Source organism: Giraffa tippelskirchi, chromosome 3 (genome assembly GCF_054371585.1).
Source record: "Giraffa tippelskirchi isolate mGirTip1 chromosome 3, T2T-mGirTip1v1.2.pri, whole genome shotgun sequence".
Taxonomy (NCBI): domain Eukaryota; kingdom Metazoa; phylum Chordata; class Mammalia; order Artiodactyla; family Giraffidae; genus Giraffa; species Giraffa tippelskirchi.
The window spans coordinates 178,218,636-178,239,461 of record NC_137277.1 but is presented as its reverse complement, the minus strand read 5'-3'; the positions used below and the strand labels follow the sequence as shown (position 1 = coordinate 178,239,461).

The window sequence follows — 20,826 nt, the reverse complement described above, 5'->3', positions numbered from 1 at the left end:
TGGGCTAGTGAGGGGGAAAGGTGCTTTTAGATGCACCTTAGGTGCTTTTCTGTAAAAAGTTGGTTGTGATGTGGGAGCAGAGAAGAGGTCCTGTTCCCTTCACCAAGGGGATAGAGTTGGATCCTAGAAGAGCCTTAGGACCCAAAAGACAAGTGGAAGTTTGACATTTAGTGAGGAAGTGGTTGATTTGACAAAGCAGGTATACTGGAGGGTACTGGGAGGAAATGAGACCAGCCAAACCACCATGAGCCTCTGCCAGGTTAAGGAATTCGGGCTAGACTGAGAGAAGGAACCACTGAAGTTGTTTAAATACGAAATCAGTCAAGTCTATGAGGAAGGCACAAAGTGGAGAGACGAGAGAGTTTGGCATAGGCCAACTAGCGAGGGCCCAGATTAAGATGAGTGGATGCTGTCACCATTGCCATTGGGGCTGTCCACCATGGGTTGTATCTCTGGCACTGGCCCACCCAAGAGAATACACAGGAACCTCCAGGTCCCTTTGATTTCATACGTTCCATTCCAAGACCAGAAGCTGCAAGACCAGACCATTAATGCTTATGAATGGATGTGTTTCTTACTCCTGTTCACCCACCCCAAGGCAAGGTGTAAAAGTTGAAATTCCTGTAAGGGAGACATCCTACTGGTACCTCACCCAGCATCCTGTTCTCTCCAACTGGGCTGGTCTGGCCCAAAGAATTACATATGAATACCTGCCACATGGCAGAGACAAGTGTCCTTCCCTCCAGGCTTCCACGGGCTTATATGTCCACACTGATTGTTGAAGAAGTCTTAATGTCTTCCCTTCTGGAGCCGTCTAGATGTTAGAAGCACCTGGGAAAGAGCCCCGATGAGGTGCCTTTGGAAAGGGTGCCCACCCCTCTGGAACTCAGTGAGGCCCAGGCCCAAGAAAGATGCTCCTTGCTCAGTGGGGTGAGGGGGGGTGGGGGTAGGTAGGTGCAGTGGCGGTGTGCTGGCCCTGGGGCAGTTATCTGAGACTACAGGGCAGCTTCCTGTTGCATCAATCAGATGCTTCTCAAGGGACCTGAGCTGGGAGCCTCTGACTGGTCTTTTAATAGCTGCCCCATTGATCTGGCATCTTGGGGCAGCACCAGCAGCGCTGGCTCAGCCTTCAGCAGACACTCAGGTTTCCCTCCTAGGGGCTGGTGTCAAGTGCTGGGTAATCGCACTGGTTTTGCTCTGACCTGATGCTCCCCAAACGTGCCCCCTAGGCCTGAGGGTGGGGAGAGGATAGGCTTGGTCTTGTCATTTCATGAATGTCTGAATACACCCCCATCGCCTACCAGAATGGGTGCTCTGGAGGGAGTGGTGTTACCCTCACAAGAGTATTGTTGACTTTCAGTAAAACGGGACAATGAGTACCTTCCTTCAGGATCGTTACAAGGATACATAAAATGCAAAATAGGGGACCTGGACTCACTTGAAAGATGGTTGTCTTCTCTTGCAGTTTCTGCTGCTGCTTTTTGTGTTTCATATTTGTTGTTGTTCAGTTACTCAGTTGTGTCCAACTCTTTTTGACCCCATGGACTGCAGCACGCCAGGCAACCCTGTCCTTCACCAGCTCCCAGAGCTTGCTCAAACTCCTGTCCACTGAGTCGGTGATGCCATCCAACCATCTCATCCTCCGTCGTCCCCTTTTCCTCCTACCTTCAATCTTTCCTAGCATCAGGGTCTTTTCCAATGAGTCAATTCTTCCCATCAGGTGGTCAAAGTATTGGAGCTTCAGCTTCAGCATCAGTCCTTCCAATGAATACTCAAGATTGATTTCCTTTAGGATTGACTGGTTTCTCCTTGCAGTCCCAGGGACTCTCAAAAGTCTTCTGTAACACATCCAAAAGCATCATTTCTTTGATGCTCAGCCTTCTTTACAGTTCAGTTCTCACATCCATACATGACTATTGGAAAAACCATAGCTTTGACTAGACAGACCTTTGTCGGCGAAGTACTATCTCTGCTTTTTAATATGCCTTCTAGATTTGTCATAGCTTTCCTTCCAAGGAGCAAGTGTCTTTTAATTTCATGGCTGAAATCACCATCTGCAGTGATTTTGGAGCCCAAGAAAATAAAGTCTGTCACTGTTTCCATTTCCATTGTTTCCCCATCTATTTGCCATAAAGTGATGGGACTGGATGCCATGATCTTTGTTTTTTGCATGTTGAGTCTTAAACCAGCTTTTTCGCTCTCACTCTTTCCCCTTCATCAAGAGGCTCTTTAGTTCCTCTTTGCTTTCTGCCATTAGGGTGGTGTCATCTGCATATCTAAAGTTATTGATATTTCTCCCCCCCCCCACCGGCAATCTTGATTCCAGCTTGTGCTTCATCCAGCCTGGCATTTCGCATGATGTACTCTGCATATAAATTAAATAAGCAAGGTTTCAATGTACAGCCTTGACATACTCCTTTCCCAATTTGGAACCAGTCCGTTGTTCCATGTCCAGTTCTAACTGTTGCTTCTTGACCTGCATACAGGTTTCTAAGGAGGCAGGTCAGGTGGTCTGGTATTCCCATCTCTTCCAGAATTTTCCACAGTTTGTTGTGATCCACACAGTCAAAGGCTTTGGCATAGTCAATACAGCAGAAGTGAATGTTTTTCCAGAACTCTCTTGCTTTTTCGATAATCCAGTGGATGTTGGCAATTTGATCTCTGGTTCCTCTACCTTTTTGTAAATCCAGCTTGAACATCTGAAAGCCCTCAGTTCACCTACTGTTGAAACCTAGCTTGGAGAATTTTGAGCATTACTTTGGTAGCATGTGAGATGAGTTCAACTGTGCGGTAGTTTGAACATTCTTTGGCATTGCCTTTCTTTGGGGTTGGAATGAAAACTGAACTTTTCCAGTCCTGTGGTCACTGCTGAGTTTTCCAAATTTGCTGGCATATTGAGTGCAGCACTTTAACAGCATCATCTTTTATGTATTTTATATGAATATATATATATATATATATACACATTCATTCATTCTCTCCCAGCTCCCCACATCCTTCTCTCCTCCATTTCTGACAAAGCTTCCACCATTTTGCAAGGGACTGTAGCTTCTCTCTTAAACTGATGGGCAGTGAAAGGGTTTTTTGGATTGTCCTCACATAACCAATATCATCACCTTAATTCAAATGGAGACGTGAAGTCGAGTGAAAGGGACGATAAATGTGGAGATGCTCCTCCCATCTTACTCCATCCCACTCTATAAAAGGTCAGTTTCTCTTTAAATGCAAATTACCTACTGCGAGCTCAGCTTCCACCCATTCCGTTCCCTAACTGGAGAGTGCTGAAGGCGGAGGGAACCGGCACGGAAGCATCACTCCAGACCCTGAATCTTCAGGTTAGTTTCCCCCTTGGGGGTGGGTGCAGAGGCGGAATGACTCTCGTCTCTCGCTCCATTTCGGATCCTGGCTCCCGAGCTGAGAGATCCATTTGGCACGCGGCTTTTGAGACTGATTGTGGAAAATAGATCCCAGGTCGCCACCACGCATTCCTGGGGAGCTGGGCCTCCCGCTGTAATTCTTCTCTCGCGTCTCTAATTGGACTAAGCTGCTGCTGGGCCAGGCATTTGACGCGCTTGTTTCCCCAGCACCACACCCCCTCAGTGCCAGCCGGCTTCATGCCAATTTAAATGCTTATGCCCCAGGCGCCACCCCAGAGTGCAGAGTCGGGCTTAGTGGTGGAAGCTGGGAGTAAGCAGCTTGGGGAAACCCCGTAAAGGGCCTCCAGACCACAGGCCGAGGGACCTCCGCGGACTTGGAGCCGAGGGGGCGGGCCGGGAGGGAGGCCGAGCGGTGCAAGCGTCGGCGCAGCCTTTGTTGGAGGCCTAGGCTGCCGGCTGCCCTGCCGGACCACCCGGCCCTCTCTGACTACAGCTGCAGCCAAGAGGGGACTTCCCGACTGGGGAGGGTGAAGCAGCTAGAAGTCTGTCCCAGGGAACTAATGGGAGTCTCCTGGTGTTTACCGTTGGGGGTGGGGTGGAAGGGAAAGGATGCTAGTGTCTAAGTGCGGGGACTGAGCCCTGCCAGCTCAACCACTGATGCCCATCCTCTAGGGGTCCGACATGGGGTCTTCCCAGGTGATCCTATGCACGTCTTGATCCCCTTCCATGCTGAGGTTTGTCAGGGTCTGTCCAGGCAGTTGATAAATAGAACCGGAGTCTAATTTAGACACCCTAATCCCCAGCTGGGCTCCTGCCAGCTCACATCCACCCTGTCTCCCCCTACATTTCTTCCGCCGGCTCCACCCCCTCAGCTACAGGGACAGGGAACCCCGGGAGCTGCAGCTGCAGCCCGAGAATAGTGTCTGGTCCAGTCCTTTCAGGCAGGACCTAGGTTTTCAGGCTAAAGCTAGAGGGCAGAGGAGACGTGGACTGGGCCACGGGTCTTTCGAATACACATCTGTGATCTCAGCAGTAGGTGCTGGCACCTGGCCTTGCCCATACTGGACTTATGAGGACAGTTAGAAGGTCCTGGGGCCATCCTTTGCAGTTCTCGGGGATAGCTGGGTGGAGGGATGGCTTTGCCCACACCACCTCAGTGGGGCTGCCTCCCTCCCAGGGCCTGAGGCCTAGCCAGCATCCAATGGAGGACAAGAAGAAGAAAAGGAGTCCTAAGCCCTGTTTGACCCAGCCAGCCCAGCCCCCAGGCACACTACGCAGGGTCCCAGTGCCCACCAGCCACAGTGGCTCCTTGGCCCTGGGACTCCCTCATCTGCCATCCCCCAAACAGCGGACCAAGTTCAAGAGGTAGGTACAGATGGGAAGCAGGGCAAGGAGGGAGGGACCCTAACTCTGGGCTGAGCCCTGTGGGCAGCAAGGTAAAGGGGGGCTTAGCCTGTAATTACTAAGCAGGAATCCATGCCTTCCCTGGGGCTCCCCCTCCCTCCAACGGCCCCTGAGAATTCAGACACAGTCCCTACTCTCAGGTGTGTTGGGAAAAGACCAGGTGGGTCACAGGGATCACCCAGTGTGATGATGCACCTCAGAGCAGGGAGTGAGCAAACTTCTAGGAAGTGAGTCAGAGAAGGCTGTTGGGCCCACTGGAGACAGAGACTGTTCTAAGCTGAGGGGCCTGCCTGGCAGAAGTATGGAAGAAAAATATTGCCTGCAAGGTTCCAGGAATCCTAAGTGGTTTGGTGGTCCCAGAGTGTCATGGGGCAGGAAATGGTGAGGGGATACTCAAGTAAACAATTTGAGTTCTCCACTTAATTTTTTTAATGATTGAAAACTTGCCTCCTACCCTGTAATGTGTCTACCCTATAGTGTTCCCACTAAACGCACATTCTTTCTCTGATTACTATGTTTCCCTGTGCCTTTGGCACCACCTGCCTGAGAGGCATGTTTGGACACTGCCAAGTGAGCGTTGCTGAAGCTCAGGGCTGGGACAGGAATAGTAGGAAATGCGGTTGGAGAAGTATGGAGGCCAAGCTGGGAAAGTCGTTCAATGTTCTCCTGTGGGCAATGGAAAATTCAAAAAATGGTTTTTATATACAAGAGGGGCAGAAAAATGTTTTTGGAAGTGGTAAAATGGCTCTCATGGCAATAAGGAAGTAACTGTCCCCAAATTCACTGAGGACCAGTGAGGACAAGTGATCACAGGAGGAATGAGTGAGGGGTGAGACAGGAACCCAAGAGCCCTGCTCCAGGCGTGGTTCTGGCTGTACCACTGGAAGAAAACGACTTCTTTTGACCTCTCACCCTCACCCCCTTCATCCACTCGCTTCCCTTAATGCATCCTAGTGCCCCAGACAGGGTCAGAAGAACAAACATCCACTTATGTTGATGGATAGATAGAAAGATGAATTTGTGCATAGACAGATGGCACAAAAGACCTTGGGGGTACCTGGCTTCCCCAACCCTGTGACCATGGCCATGCTCACTCACTCAGGGTAGGCAAGGAGAAATGCCGCCCCGTGCTGGCAGGAGGTGCAGGCGGCTCTGCAGGCACCCCCCTGCAGCACTCTTTCCTGACCGAGGTGACCGACGTCTATGAAATGGAAGGGGGCCTGCTGAACCTGCTCAATGACTTCCACTCAGGCCGGCTGCAGGCCTTCGGTGAGTCCTGGGGGTGGGGCCGGAGGGCTGGGTCTCTGGGGGGCAAGGCTGGGACAGTGGTCCCAAGCTTGCTCCCAGAGCTGACAGGTACTGTCCAGGGAAGGAATGCTCCTTCGAGCAGCTGGAGCACGTGCGGGAGATGCAGGAGAAGCTGGCCCGGCTGCACTTCAGCCTAGATGTGTGTGGAGAGGAGGAAGAAGAGGAGGAGGAAGAGGACGGGGTGACTAACGGGCTGCCTGAGGAGCAGAAGAAGACGATGGCTGACCGCAACCTGGACCAGCTGCTTAGCAATGTGGGTCAGGGCTGGGGGCTTCGGTTCCTGAGGGCACCAGGGGGTGGGAGGGTACATGCTTCCAAGACCATTCCTGGCCCCTAGGTGAAAAACTGGGGGTGCATGGAGGCAAAAGCTCTGGGCCTCTCAACCCCCACCAGAAGATGAGCCCCAGAACATCCAGAGTTTGGCTTGGTGCCCCTCCTTACAGAAACCCCCCTTTCTCTTTCTGTTGACAGCTAGAAGATCTTAGTAATTCTATGTATCCTTTCTAGGGGACTTGACAGTGGGTGTCCTTCCCTCCCAGATATAAAATCAGCTTCCGCCTCCCACCACCCTGCAGGAGTATTTACAGATAACCAACATCTTCACCCCTTTCAGACCTACAGAATTAGCCACAAACTCCCCCTACCCTGGTAGAGGGTGCAGAAAGAATTCCCCAAATGTCAGGTGAAAGAATAGTGGTTGCAGGGAATATGTTCTACTTACTTAACAAAATATTTGTAGGCACTTTAGCTGACACCAATCTATGACAAAGCTTGTCTGATGTCTCCCTATTCTTTCAGCACTGAACAATTATTTTTACTGATTATATTATCTCGCATCTAGTCCTAACAGAAGTAGTGCACACACACCTGCATGATCTAAACCAAAAGCGAAGGGGGTAAGGCACCTGGCAAGAGGGGCCAGCAAGGGCTGCAACCCTAGATCACGGACCACCCCCAGAGTCCCTGAACCCCGCCCCTTTGCACAGTTGGGGAAACTAAGCCTGTGCAGGCTGGGGCTGGAAGGATCTGGGGTCCAGAGCATCACAGTCCTTGACCCGCACAGACAGAAGCTGCACCTGGCCGAGAACGCCGAGCCTGAGGAGCCGTCAGCGGTGTAGGTGTAAGACCCAGGCCTTGACTGTCCCTTCTCATTTCTTTCAAACTGTGACTTTTTTACGGACTCGAGTGTTTCGCGGGCCCCCCCAGGTGCTATGGGAGAGGGGGGCACTGAATAGAATTAAACCAGAAGGAAAGAAAGCGGTCTGTATCTTCTCTTATTGCGCCTTTTACTCGGCAGGGGCGCCCCTGCGCAACACACTTCTGGCTTGGGAGGTCCCGCTCGGGCGGTTGCATTCCCCGGAGCTGCTCCAGGAACACCGCCGGGTCGCGCCTGGTCCTGGCTGGAGCCCAAAGAGGGCCACGGAGAAGGCGGGGCGGGGCCTGAGCCGATCGGCCCGCAGCGCAGGCCGGTGACGCACTGCGCAGGCGCCGGGCGGGTCAGTTTGCGCCCGGATGGAGCGGGAGCGGTTGGTTCGGAAGGTGACGGCGCTGCAGGTGCGGGGCGGACGGCTAGCCTTGTGATTTCCCCCCACGGGTTTTCGGACTGGGTGGGACCTTTGGGCCAGATGAGGCTCTCACGTCTAGTAACCTGACCGCGTGCCCACGTCCGAAGCTACCGACCCACCCCACCGGCCTGAAGAACGTGGGGACCCCACGGATCCTCACGCGCCCCCCCCCACCCCCCACTGCCACCAGAAGCTCTTACGGGATCAGGGAAAGGGTGGGAAGGGCCTTCAGTCGTAGAATTGTGCTGGATCCAGTCCAGCACACTCCCTCGAACCCCCGGAGCCCCAACGCACAGCGTCACCTATCCTTCCCCTGGGGCCGGGTCCCCTCTTGCAGTCACGCGGATGACCTCTCCAGGAGCGTTCCCCAAGATATCCCCATGTTGCTGTGATGAGGGTTTTCTCTTCCCTCGTTCTCCACTCCAGGCTTGCATCCGGGGCTTCTTGGTCCGACGCCAGTTCCAGAGTCTTCGAGCTGAGTATGAGGCTATTGTACGAGAGATCGAGGGTGATCTGGGCACGCTTCAGTGGACCGAGGGCTGGATTCCCAGGCCCCGATTTCTCCCAAAGGTACTACACACCCTAGAGGTAGAAGAGAAAGAGGGACGTAGGCAAAGCGATTCCTTTTTACCTGCTGACAAGCTTTTCTTAATGGAAAAGGCAGCAGACTCACCTCCTCACACCCCGATCCTTAGTCCTCATCAATTGGTATGCTAAATTAGAACGTCCAGATCCTTGGAGGGTTTAGCCTCCGGGGCTCTCACACCTGTGATTTCTCAGAAGGCAAAATCCCATCAGACCTGGAAAGCCAGAGAGAGGGCACCAAACCCAGAGCAGGAGCAATGGAGCCGCTTCCCATGTAAAGAGACTGAAAAAGAGGCCATCTGGGAGGAGATGATACTGAAGAAGTCAGGAGAAAGCTTCACAAACTCCAGCAGTCTTCCCTGCAGAGATGACAGCCCCTGGCTTCAGGATGAACAGAGCAGGAGGGCTGGGAAACGGAGCCAAGAAGAGGCCAGAGACATGTCAAGTTTGGAGAACCCAGGTACACCTCTACCTAGATCAGGGCAAGCCTCTGCCCTCTGGGCCTAAGCGTTCCCATCTGAAAAGTGAAAGGCTTGTGCTAGATAACCTGCATCCCTTTCTTCCCTCTGTCTGGTTGGGGGCAACTTATGGGTGGGCAGGGAGAGGGTGCCAGGGTCTAAGGCTAAGCCAATACCCAGTGTCTGTCCCCTCAAGGCTTTGTCCCTTCATTCTCCTTCACAGAAGCTGCAAGTCCAGGGCTGTCCCACAGCCAGACTGAGCTCCAGGAGCTCCAGTACCACCGCAGCCACTTGGCCATGGAGCTACTGTGGCTACAACAGGCCATCAATAGCCGTAAGGAGGTAGGCATAATTTGGAGCCTTTTTTGCACATTTAGGGCCAAGGGTGGGGGTTAGGGAAAAGCCTCCTGCCAGGCCCAAGCAGACCTGCCTGCTACAGTGTCTGTTCTTTTCTCTAACAGTACCTAGTTCTCAAACAAACACTGAGATCCCCAGAAATGAACCAGAACAGACATGAGCCCAGCTTGTGCCAAGATCATGGGGGACAGAGCTGTGAAAAAGCTGGATCACAACCAGGCCCACCACTGGAAGACCAGTTCTACAGAGGCAGGACCTCTGGAGAGCCAGGCCGTGTGGATGCCTCCTGCTGGATGCTCAGATCACAACCCCACAAATTCACAGAAAGACTGGCCACTCCAGATAAAACCACTGCTGGGGCCAAGTACAGGGACCCATGCTACAGATGGCCTGGACCACAGCTGCCCACACCATTGGAATACCAGGCCACAGGGAAGAGGCTCACCAAAGAGCCGGACTGTGGAGAAGAGGTCTCTGGAGAGACCTACCTACAGCTGACAACACTTCTAGAGGATGAAACCCACAAAGGGCTCAAATCTAAGGGCTCCTGTCCTGGAAAGGCCAGGACACAGCTGCCCACACTCCGTGAGGACCCAAACATTGAAGACAACTCTCCCAGGGGGCCATGCCAAAAAGAGCCTGATTCTCAAAGAGCTGGGTCACAAGAGTTGGGCGTCTCAGAGGATCATGTCACCTGGGTTGGGTCTTTGGCAGAGCATGGTGGCCTGGATCTCTGGAAGAATAAGCCACCCAAGGGCCAGACCCCCAGTGATAAAAGCTCCATAGATAGACCCTCCAGTGAATCTAGCCATGAAGGATGGCAAAACCAGAGGACTGTACCATGGAGATCAAGGTCACCTGAGAAACGGTCCACAGGGTCAGACCACACAGGAGAGGATCACTGGAGGGGCAGACAGTGGAAAACAGGACCAGCAGACTAGACCCTGGGGAACCAGGGAGGACTAGGTTCCAAAGGGCAATGCTATGAAAGGGCAGTGAGGGAGACAGGACCTCATCCTAGCTCGCTGGTTCCAGTTGTACCTCCTGCCCCTGTCCCTGGGTATTGGTGGCTAATGAGGCCAAGAGAAGCTGGAGCACAGAGCTGGCACCAGTAGAGGGAGAAGGTAGGAGGCTACTTTCATCCTCTGCCGTGGATGAACAGGCCCACCTCACATTTTGGGATAGGGAGCCACCTGGGGCAAGTCAAGTTGGAGAATAAAGGTTGAGAATAAATAAAGATGGAGAATAAAGGTTTTCGTTAGATTCTGAGCCTGGTTGTATTTATCTTCTGCCCCTGGTCAGGACAAACTTATGGGACCTCCTGTTCACTTCCTGCTGACTTGGGGCATCCTCTCCAGAGCTGGCCGGGAGCCACAGCCCAGGAGCAGACTAGCATCCTTGGGGAACAGTCCCCCAAAGCTGTTGAGCTACAGAGTAGGGAGGCTCTTGAGAATCCCTGCCCCGACCCTATACTGAACATCTGTGTTTCAGTGTGATCTCTGCCTCTGCCCCTCTCACTGATCCCCAGCTCTTCATACCTAATGACCAGACCCACCCTACTCCTGTGCGGCCCTACCAAGAGCAGACTGGATGAAACCCTGCATGCAGACAGATGCTCCTATGCAGGCTCTTCCGGCCTTCCTGGGTGAGAAGGCAGGACTCCACCTCTGATTGGCATTGCTCCCAACCCTGCCTTAGTTGCCTGGCAACAGCTCTGTGTCTCTAGCCAGGGACACACAATGGTGGGTGGCGGTCCAGCAGCCAAGAGGGTAGTGGTGTACCGAAACGGGGACCCCTTCTCCCCAGGCCGCCAGCTGGTGGTGACTCAACGCCGCTTCCCTACCCTGGAGACCTTCCTCTCTGAGGTGACATCGGCTGTGCGGGCCCCAGTGGCCGTGCGTGCTCTCTACACCCCTTGTCATGGCCACCCTGTCACCGACCTGGCAGACCTGCAGAATGGAGGGCTGTATGTGGCTGCTGGCTTTGAACATTTCCACAAGCTCCCGTGAGTGGGCTGGGGCTGGTCAAAGAGGCTGGGGAGGGAGGTAATAGCAGCAGCAACAGCAAGTGTTCAGTACTGACTATGTGGCTCACTGATGGGACATTAACAGTCCTGTGAGGCGGATGGTCTTATCCCTGTTCTTTGGAAGGGCAAATCAAGATAGTCCTAAGCTGCCTAGGAGTGGACAACACAAGTGGAGCCACAGTTCAAGAGTCTGACACTGATGATCATGCCTATCCAGCCAGGACCAAACCATGGCAAGAATGACATTCTCATGCTAGTTGAGCCCCCTTTTCCAAAGGCTCTTCATGATTAGATCCTTAGCAGCCCCGTCACCACCACCACCAAATACTCTAAATCCATCCATAGGCATCCCATGCTCTCCAGTAGGCTGGGATCACCCTTTACAGGGTGTGGCTGTGCTTTCCAAGATGGGAGCTAATTTCAGTGTCTGAGCTTCCAACTCAGATCTGGCTTCCAAGTCTTCCTCCACTCTCAGTGAGCTGAGAGGTTGCTCGCTGTAATGTAAGGAGCCAGGAGTTGGGAGCTAGACAGACTTAGAATCTGGGCTTGGTCACTTCCATGTTACTTAGGGAGTCCTTGTTCTGTCTCATACAAAATGAGATGAAATCACATACCCTGTGAATGAGAACATTTCTGAGATACAGGAGGATTTTGACCTTTATGTTGTTTGTGCCTGAGACCCCAGACTGGATGTGCAGCCTGATACATGCAGGGCCTAAGGCAGGTTCAAGTGTCAGTATCTGTTTCTGGTCTGAGATGACTTGAGACTGTTTCACTGGGAAAGGAGACCTGGTGAGCTGGGCCCCAGCCCTGCCCTCTGGCAGCTGCTGGGCTGCTGAGGTCCCCTGGCTCCCCCAGATGACCTGTGACCTCTCTGTCCTTTCAGCTATTTACCCCCTGGAGGGAAGGATCCAAGTGGGAAGAGCAGCAGATTGGCAGTGAGTACTGGGGCAGGCCAGCCCCCAGCCCTCTGTTCTCCCCTTCCCCTGGGACAGCTCCCACTTTGGTCTGGGAGGTCAGAGGCCCCGGAAGCAGCAGGATCTGCAGCAGGAGCAGGATCTGCCGCTCTCCACACCTACTCTGGAGCCAGCTGCTAGCCTTCCCAGGGTGCAGGATTTCAAAATGCTATTCCCTGTACCTTTTGCAACCTTTCATCTCCAGGCTGTGGTCCTCAAAGGAAAGAGGATACTATAAAAGAGACGGATGGGAGGGGGTTAAGAATGTGACTTAGGGAGGTAGAAGCACCGTGTGGTAAAAGGTGTGACCAGTCCCACCCTCCTTCACCCCTCTTCCACCCCAGTCTGGTTCCTTTCCCTCACCCTACCCACCTTGGACTGACCTACCCCTGACCAAAGGTCTCAACGTGCTCCTGATCTGGGGACCTGATGGGTTTCAGGGTCCTCCCGTGACTCGGCAGCTGTGTGAAGGGGCCCTTGGACGGCAGCTAACTGCAAGTTCGCCCTGCTACATCCAGTGAGTGCCTGTGTCGGGGAGGCGGGGGCATAGATTTTTGTTTCAGTGAGACCAAGGAAAAGTGGGTGTATTTGTTCCAGGAGCCCCTGGTGACTGGTGGGGATGGAAAAAGTCCAACATGCTTACTGGGTGAAGGGGGACCTGTGCACTGGGTCTTAGACTGTCTTCTGGCCCCAGCACCATCCTTCATCCTCTCACATGTAAGGAGTTCTGGGGACCATTTCCCTTACCGGGCTGCTCTCTGTCCCAGTGTGTTCAGGAATGGGGACCTGTTAAGTCCTCCGTTCAGCCTGAAGCTGTCCCCAGCTGCCAGCGAGGACTGGGAAGCAGTGTTGAAGCTCCTGATGGAGAAGGTGAAATTACAGAGCGGGGCTGTGCGCAAGTGAGTCTGGGGACTACGGAAACTGGAATGTCCCCAAAGGGAGCCACCCTACTAGTTCTGGCTGTCCTGGAGGATGAAAAGGCCAAAGGAAAGTATGTTTCCCCAAAGGGGACTTCTTTCTGTGCCAGGGGGAGAGGCCCTTCCGGCCCAGCCCCTGGAGCCAGGGTGGAGCCTGGGGGACTGGCCCTGGTGCCCGGAGGACCAGCAGCCACCGGGCACCTTGGAAGAGCTGTACCCACCCCCTCACAGTCTGCTGAATATCAAGATCCACCTTGTTCACTGGCCCTTATGTACTCACCTCTCTCTCCCAGGCTCTGCACCCTGGATGGGCTCCCACTGTCAGCAAGGGAGGCTCTGGTGAGCGGCCATTACAATGTGGCCGTTGGAGAGGATGAGTTCAAGGCCCTCCCCTATCTGGAGCTGCTGGTGCCCAGCCCCTCACTGCCCAGGGGCTGCTGGTGTGTATGTATGAGGGGGAGGGGTGGCAGGTTAGAGCAAAGGAAGCCACCCTGACTCCATGTCCTGCTCTGCCCCCATAAGCCTTCTCTTTTGTCATTGCAGGCATCCCCCAGGTCCAAAGTCCAGGCCCCACAAGCATGTGGTAGGTGACGCAGGGGGTTGTGGGGGGTGGGAAAGAAGAAAGTGACTAGCTTCCCGCTGAGGCTCTGACCTTATTGTACTGTATCCTCTCAATAATTTTGTGAAATAAAGATTGTTATTCCCATTTTCCAGAGGAGAGGCTGAAGTTCAGAGGAGTGAAGTGATTTGTTCAGGGTAACACAGTTACAGACAGCAGCCAGACCAGAACTGGGTCTGAAAGCCAGCTTATCTGGGCTCTAAGAAGATCTTCAGGACTCTGAGCTGCTGGACCTGATGCCAGATTGGATGCTGGGAAAATCAGCATATTTGGCATAGCAGGGTCCAAAATGCTTATCAGCTTCCCATCTTATCTCAGGCTTGAGCTCTCCCAAGAGATGAGCCAGTGAGTTGAGGGTAGGAGGATACAACCTGGTTTCACTGGGCATTTAGAATACCAGGCATCATCTACTATGTCCCCGGATAAAGCAGCCTGATGGAAGAGGGAGCAGCGAGGGAAGATGCAGGCTATGAAGATGGATGGCTTCTCCTCTCCCAGGCTCCCAAAGGCATCAGAGGCATTCACACCTGGACTGGGAGTGGAGAAGGTAAGGACAACCTACAACCATGGCCCAAGCTCAACGTTCCCTCTGCAGGCCCAGGGCCATAGAGCACAGACAAGCCAGTCCTCTCCAAATGAAGCCAGACAAATCGAGCCATCTGCTTTCTATGCCAGACCCCAACGAGCTATTGAGCCAAGAAGCATGCTCCCCACGCTCTCATTTCTATCAGGTGAGGGGACCCCAGAATTCAAGGCCTTCTCAGCCAACCTCTAACAGTGACATAGGACGGTGCCTGCTGGGGATGACACAGGACAGTGAGGGAGTTCCATAGGGGCAGAAGGCCCAGGTTCAGAGCTGGTCTTGACTTCAGCACAACTGTCTCCTACTCCTTCATGTGCATAGCCAGTTCTTTGCCTTTTCACGGGGACCTGGCTTATGAAAAGAAGCACGTGGAAACTCAAAGCCATGACATTTCAGGGGTGGGATTTGGAAGGGTTGGGGATGGGGGCCAAAGGCCTGCCCCTGAACTAACCTCCATCCTCTGCGGTCATGAGCGAGGGGAGGGGGAGGGGAGGGGGCTGATAGAGAAAGTCTAAGGAAAGAATGCTGAGGGCTCCTCAGCCTCGGCGTTGGTCTCTTGCCTTCCACATCAGGAACCAAGGGAGTGTATGGGGCTCCCCACCCAAGGAAGGAGACGGCAGGAGCCCGGGAAGTAGCAGATGATGAAGACACCCAGACAGAGGAGCCCTTGGATCAGGTGGGCTGGGGCTGGAAGCCTAATGTTGGGTTTTGTTTTGCTTGTATGGTTTGTTTTTTGGCTGTACTCTGCAGCACGTGGGATCTTAGTTCCCCAACCAGGAATCAAACCCGCACCCACTGCATTGGAAGCCAGGGAAGTCCCTGGAGGCCACATGTTGGGACAAGAGTTCTGAGCTGGAATCCAACAGCCCTGGGTCCCAGAAACAATTCTCCCTTGTGACTGTGAATAAATCTAACCTTCTCAGAGCCCGAGTTCCTATGCTAAATGAGATGGTAGATCCAGATTTCTGGTCTCTTCCTTTCCTGGGGCTGGGAAACCCCAGGCTAAAGGCTGGAGGCTGGACTGGGGTGCTTAATGGCTCCGTTCTCTGTGGCCTTCTTCCTCCTCCAGCGGGCAGCACAGATAGTGGAAGAGGCCCTGTTCCTGGAAAACGAGCCTGGGGCTGGACCGGCTATCTCAGCTTGACGCCTGCTCCACCATCTTGAGATCCGGAGCTCCAGCCAGGAACTGGGGACCTTCACTCTGCAGTCACCTTTTATTCTCAGCCTCCAGGAGCCTGTTCTCAAGGGCCCAGCATCTCCTCTGGGCTCACATGGTATGATGCAACCCCTTCAGTCCAGCTCTTCTGCTCGTAAACCTACACCCCCATCTTCCTTTCCTTTCGAAGCAGAGAAGCCCCAGCTACAGAGGCCGTTTCCTTATGAGAGTCTCTGGCCAGAGAAAGGAGTAGCCAGCTGGGTTTGGGGGAGAGACCACAAACATGGGAGCAGGTCTGTCACAATAAAAGAATACTTACTAACCTCCATCTGTTTACTACAGATTTATTACAGACAACTGACTTAGCGACTCAACAACAACTGCTCACCCAGCATCGCTCCACATGCTGGAGTTGGGCAGTGCCGGGGCCCACAGGCGTTTGAGAGGGGCAGGCAGTTGAGGATTTACACCCACCTCACGGGAGGGACGGGCGAGGCTAATAGCCAGCTCCTCTCCCCCACATCATCTGCCATTCTTACGCACTTTCCCCTCAGTTCCCTCCTCAGTGAAGGCTGAGCCCTGGAGGCCTCCTGTTTGCATTTCTGGCTCACAGGCTGTAGCTGGCCTTCTCCTTGCAGCTGGGGTTCTGCAGTCCACCACCCAGCTGCTGGGATAGTCCAGGTCAGGCCATAGTAACAGTGGCGGGTCTGGGGACCTGACGTGACAGCAGAGAGAGTGCTGCTGGGGCACAAGGGTTGTTGAGGGTGAGGGTGAAGTCTCTTGTGCTAAGTCTGAGTGGTTGAACAGCACTTGAAAGTTACAAAACCCTTTTACTCTTGTTCTCTTATTACGATCCATGAGGTAGTTATTATCCCAGGAGGTGAGGAAGCTGAGGCTGAGGCTGGGGCTGGGGCTGGGGCTGGGGGTGGGAGGGCTAATTCCCAGGCTCACTGCCTCTACCTCATAGCCCAAGGGTTTCCTGGAGATAGCAGAGCTGGAGATGGCCTTGGTTCACTCAAAGTGCAGACGGTTGCCCTTGGGTCTTGGTCACTGAGCTTGTGATGCAGAGTGTAATTCCTGCCACGGTGAGCACCATGCCAGCAAATGCTCCTGGGATAATAGGTAGGAATTGAGGAACTTTGAGACTAGCCATGCCAGTAGGAGCTGACACAGGGCTGAGGGAAGGACTCAGATGGGAACTACCCAGGGGAAGGGAACTCTGATGGCAACAAGGCAGCAGGAGAGCTACAAAGGAAAGGGCAGGATGAGGGAAGAGCCTCTCCTCACCTGGTCACAGGAGCCGACTCTGGAAAAAACTAACCCAGGGGTGTCAAAATCCAAGTAGTGGCTTCCCGAACTTGCAGTGTCCTGACTTACGTTTTCCACCAATATCTTCTCCAAGGACCTTCCCAACAATCAGTGTAAAGATGATGGCCAGAGAGTTACTGATGGGCACAGCTAGGGTCAGATCTGAATGATCAGAATGAAAAGAATCTCTGAGATGCAAAAAAAAAACAAAACCCTCTTTCTAGGGACAAAACACTTTCCTTACATCATCAAGACAGTTTTAAAAAAGGTGTCTCATGACCCCATTTTTCAGATAAAGTCACAGCAAAGCTCAGGATTCAAACTCAGGTCTCCCGACTTCAAATACAGTGCTCCCTCAGGATTCCAGCAAGAAGACCTAAACTACAAGGTCTGGGACCATCTTGGTTTGCTGGTAAGGATGAGGTCTTTGCACTCAAGGAGAACTACTGTGATCTCAAGGACATCTGGACAGACAGGTACCCAAAACCTAAAGCATGCAGTAGCATGAGTGCAGTAACACCAAACACAGCTGCCACTTATCAAGCACACTTTATATGCCTGGTGCTTTGTGTACACATCGAATCAATCTTCATAACAACAATGCAAGAAGCACATTAGCATCATAATGGAAACAAAGGCTCAAAGACACCACATAAATGGAGGCAAATTGAGGATTTAAACCGAGGTCTGCCTGATTCCAAAGGGTGTAGAACTAAATGGATAAGGACAAAACAAAACAGCAGGTGAAGCACTTTTGTTTCCGTTTCAGTTCGGGCTTGGGCCTCATGGAATTACGTTAAGAGAAAAAACATCAGAGGTAGGAACAGGTACAGGACAGGGCTGGGCCTTAAGTACAGGTCACCACAGTCCAGGATCTGTTGCTCAGTTTTGAAGCTCTTCAACAAACGAAACTTCAAAAAGACTTAACAGAGTTAACAATACTCTTAACTTAAAGTTTATTACACTTAAATTTTGTACATTTGAAGCTTTTTAAGAAGACAGCTTTTATGTTGTGTTCTTAAAACACATACCAAAAAAAAAAAAAACCTAATGGATACATCAGAAGCTGAGTTACTTGTTTGCAAGACTCTTAACTGCCAGGGAAGCTGTGCACGTTGGCTCCTCAGCACATTCTTTACCAGCCCTCCCAGGCCTCACCTGCTCCAGGTAGAGGAGGAGAGAACTGTGCAGCTGCTCATCCCCTGTGAGGCCCTGCCATGGCTGGTATTAGCCATCCAAGAAACTGACACAACTGCCACCTACTCAGAGCTCTTTCCTTAACCTTATACAACACAGAATGCAGTGGTTGCTCAAGACTAGTTTGCAACAGTAGATGGGGGAGGGAAGCAGCATGGTGGGAGGGAAGAACAGGACACTGGAGTGAGGCAGACCCAGGTCTCCCTATGTGATCTTGGCTAAGTCATTCAAACACTCTGAGCCTGTTCCCCACCTGAAAAACAGTGATAGCAAGATAACAGCATCATCTCACAAAAGGGCTCTGGTAAGATGAAATATGATACTGTGTGTATATCCTTGGCTGAATAAATACTGACCACTGTTCTGACTATTAGAATGGTAGACCTTAAAGGATACAGGCAGGGTAAGTGGTGAGATAAGAGGATGCTGAAATTCCAATTTGCTCAAAACTTGGTAAATGGCTAACTGCAGGCATCTGTCCAGAGCACTCAGCGTTCTGGGCAGCAGGGAGTGCCAGAGGCTTTCAAATTTTCTTTTAAATGAAGCCTTATGAGAAGCCCAAAATGTAAAACAGATGAAAGTGGAGTGATGCTAGTTGAAGCTGACATGGCAGATCTGGAGGTCGGCCTATCCCTTCCCATGATTTCTGAAGGGTTTCCCAGGGCTATTTGGGGTCCAAACTCCCCTCAAATCCCTTGGGGGGGCCCAGGTGAGACTCCAGGTGAGTTATAGCAAAGTTATAGCAAAAACTTCTCATAGCAAAGTTCAAAAGCATAAACTTTAGTAATAGATGGCTTCGCATCCTTCTGCACTGACGTGCTGTGGGACTTAAGAGATGAAATAAGTTGCCCAAAGTTTTGTCACTTCATTGCCTTGGTGGAGACAATCATGTCCATTTTATAAGGTTGGGCTGAGAATTTTTTAAAATGTGTAAAACTAGAACAGTATCTGATGCAGCAGAGGGCACACAACAATAGGGAAAAGGAAATTTATCCTTATTGAGCTCCTCCAGTCCATTGTGCATCAGGTACTGCTCTGGATGCTTCTCAATACTGAATTTAATTTTCTCAGTGCTATGAAGTCAAGGTTCAAATAAGAGACTCTCCTAAGGTCAGGCAGGTAGTAAGCAGTGGAAGCAAGAGTGTCAAAGGCAGCCTTTGGGGAATTTGCTGTGGTGGTTAGACTCTGTGCTTCCATTGCAGTGGGCCTGGGTTTGATCCCTGGTCAGGGAACTAAGATCCCATAAACTGCACGGTGCACACACCAAAATGAAAACCCTTCACACAGCCAAAGGAACTTTCTTTCTTTCTCTGCTGCTGCACAAGATTGCCAGGCTTCCAACCAACCCTGTGCCTGGCAGCATACTCATAACCAACCCACCATACCCTACTGCCTAGAGAAGAGGTGCAACATGGAACCAATCCCTCACTCATGGCAACAAGATGTTTAAAACACCCTCCCTCCACCCTAAGCATAGCAGTTCGAAGCCAGAGACCCACCTGTTGATGCCAAGGTGAGGTAATAGAGAAGGGAGCCACACTGGTTGAGAGAAAAGGGCATCAGGTACTGGAAACAGAAGAAAACTGCAGTCAGTGTGATTGCTTAACTGAGCAGGGCTGCCTTCCTTGGGCTTGGAGATAAGCCTTTCCTTGGAGGGAGAGGTAGCTAGCTATAAGGGCCTAGGGCCTAAGCCATCTGAAAAGGACCCTTCAAGGCAGAGGGAACATCACTGACTGAACCCCATGTCTTTGCCCTGAATGCCCTCCCCCTCAGCCTGGCTGGTTTCTATCCTCCCCATCCTGCAAGTCCCTGAGTTCCAGTGTTCCTCTCTCCAAGAAACCTTCCCTCAGTCGCCTAGCTCCAGCCTCCCTCCTCCGAACTCACACGCAGCACTTTTTTTTTTTCTTATTTTTTTTTTTACTTGTTTTTTTGTTTTTTCTTTTCTTTTTCTTTTTTTTTTCTTCTCCTTTTTCACACGCAGCACTTTATCTGTACCTCACTCAAAGCCCTTAGCCCTGAGAGGCGGTTGTGTCTATGTCCTGCCTTTCCCACTAACGGAGACTGGCAGCACTGAGCTCAGAAGTAGTTCTCTAGATTCTTCCTTATCCCCTCCTCCCCAGGGCCAATTTGAGCCCTAAGCCCTCCGTCTGGAAAAGTCTGTTGAAAGGATCACCATAATAAAATATTAATAGTGGCTCAGAGCATCATAGACTTGAGACCTAATTATAATAAGTACAAGGCCCATTGCTAAGTGCTTTATGTGCCTCGCCTCACTTAATCCTTACAACTGCCCCCATGAGATGGTTACCCTTATTATCCCCATTTTACAGATGACAAAACTGAGACTCAAGACAGACAAGAGACTCATCCAAGAGCTTCTGGCGAGTAAGTGGTGGAGTGCAGATTTTGACCCTGATCTGTTTGACTCCAGAGACCAAATTCTTAGCTGCTACCCGCTAGAGAGGGGTCATTCACAGACGCACCTCGGGATTCAAGAAGAGGGTTTTCATTTCCTGCAGCAACTGCCGGGCCCAGGTCCGCTCATGAACCTGCTGCAGGCGGGAGGAGGCCCGCTTCAGCAACGGCTGAGTGCCACCCCACAGAGCGGCCACCAGCACCAGAGCCAGCACCTGCCCTGGATGGAGATACGAGTGACATGCCCCGCCGCCCCACCAGACGGCCGTAGCCCTCCGGCCTCCCATTCCCACCCAGCCGCTCCCATATCCTTTTTTTGCTCTCCGAATCCCCAGGTGTGGTTGCCGGGTAGGACAGGCCCCGGGAAGCCGGGGAGATAGATCCTGGAGTCCAGGTTCGAGGTTGTAGCAGGGGTCGGGGTTAGGTGGCGGAGGTGGAGTAAGACATGAACTCCGGGTAGAGGTCTGGAAGCCAGGGGAGGGGCGGGGCCCGCTTACCCAGGGTCGCCGCCATGGCAACGCCGCTTCTCTCCACTTCCGGGAACGAAGAGGGCGGAGACTCGTAATCCGGAAGTGGCGCCAAAGCCTCTTCCGGT

General features: G+C 52.3%; 4 protein-coding genes across 20 annotated transcripts; 3 read left to right on the top strand and 1 right to left on the bottom strand.

Moving 5' to 3' along the window:
• The first annotated feature begins 3,276 nt into the window (after positions 1–3,276).
• Positions 3,277–7,334, top strand: CCDC28B (coiled-coil domain containing 28B). Of its 6 annotated transcripts, none has more exons than XM_081585928.1 (6): positions 3,277–3,335; positions 4,555–4,742; positions 5,884–6,050; positions 6,149–6,342; positions 6,561–6,583; positions 7,153–7,334. In XM_081585928.1, the coding sequence occupies exons 2-6, from the start codon at positions 4,579–4,581 to the stop codon at positions 7,205–7,207; spliced, it is 603 nt and encodes a 200-aa protein (XP_081442054.1). In that variant the 5' UTR covers positions 3,277–3,335; positions 4,555–4,578; the 3' UTR covers positions 7,208–7,334. The 6 variants fall into 6 exon arrangements, with proteins under 6 accessions (XP_081442054.1, XP_081442053.1, XP_081442049.1 ...); XM_081585923.1 differs by lacking the exon at positions 3,277–3,335 and adding an exon at positions 4,922–5,008 and having other exon boundaries at positions 3,394–4,742; XM_081585927.1 differs by lacking the exon at positions 6,561–6,583 and having other exon boundaries at positions 7,127–7,334.
• Positions 7,335–7,342: 8 nt separating this feature from the next.
• TMEM234 (transmembrane protein 234) lies at positions 7,343–20,775 on the bottom strand. 10 transcript variants are annotated; one of them, XM_081585936.1, is made up of 9 exons: positions 20,729–20,775; positions 20,300–20,451; positions 19,316–19,382; positions 16,689–16,781; positions 16,272–16,421; positions 12,424–12,561; positions 12,219–12,268; positions 8,328–8,645; positions 7,343–8,236 (listed from the first exon to the last, which is right to left on the bottom strand). In XM_081585936.1, the coding sequence occupies exons 1-5, from the start codon at positions 20,742–20,744 to the stop codon at positions 16,327–16,329; spliced, it is 423 nt and encodes a 140-aa protein (XP_081442062.1). In that variant the 5' UTR covers positions 20,745–20,775; the 3' UTR covers positions 7,343–8,236; positions 8,328–8,645; positions 12,219–12,268; positions 12,424–12,561; positions 16,272–16,326. The 10 variants fall into 10 exon arrangements, with proteins under 10 accessions (XP_081442062.1, XP_081442065.1, XP_081442061.1 ...); XM_081585939.1 differs by lacking the exons at positions 12,219–12,268; positions 12,424–12,561 and having other exon boundaries at positions 8,328–8,420; positions 16,599–16,781; XM_081585935.1 differs by lacking the exons at positions 12,219–12,268; positions 12,424–12,561.
• Positions 7,573–10,323, top strand: IQCC (IQ motif containing C). 2 transcript variants are annotated; one of them, XM_081585918.1, is made up of 5 exons: positions 7,573–7,643; positions 8,081–8,224; positions 8,435–8,699; positions 8,921–9,039; positions 9,159–10,323. In XM_081585918.1, the coding sequence occupies exons 1-5, from the start codon at positions 7,602–7,604 to the stop codon at positions 9,993–9,995; spliced, it is 1,407 nt and encodes a 468-aa protein (XP_081442044.1). In that variant the 5' UTR covers positions 7,573–7,601; the 3' UTR covers positions 9,996–10,323. The 2 variants fall into 2 exon arrangements, with proteins under 2 accessions (XP_081442044.1, XP_081442045.1); XM_081585919.1 differs by lacking the exon at positions 7,573–7,643 and having other exon boundaries at positions 8,000–8,224.
• DCDC2B (doublecortin domain containing 2B) lies at positions 10,794–17,670 on the top strand. Of its 2 annotated transcripts, XR_014080951.1 has the most exons (10): positions 10,794–11,059; positions 11,967–12,018; positions 12,477–12,553; positions 12,804–12,935; positions 13,247–13,393; positions 13,497–13,536; positions 14,168–14,303; positions 14,728–14,831; positions 15,225–15,429; positions 16,912–17,670. XR_014080951.1 is itself a non-coding variant. In XM_081585921.1 (9 exons), the coding sequence occupies exons 1-9, from the start codon at positions 10,794–10,796 to the stop codon at positions 15,297–15,299; spliced, it is 1,029 nt and encodes a 342-aa protein (XP_081442047.1). In that variant the 3' UTR covers positions 15,300–15,637. The 2 variants fall into 2 exon arrangements, 1 of the variants encoding a protein (XP_081442047.1); XM_081585921.1 differs by lacking the exon at positions 16,912–17,670 and having other exon boundaries at positions 15,225–15,637.
• Positions 20,776–20,826: the final 51 nt, after the last annotated feature.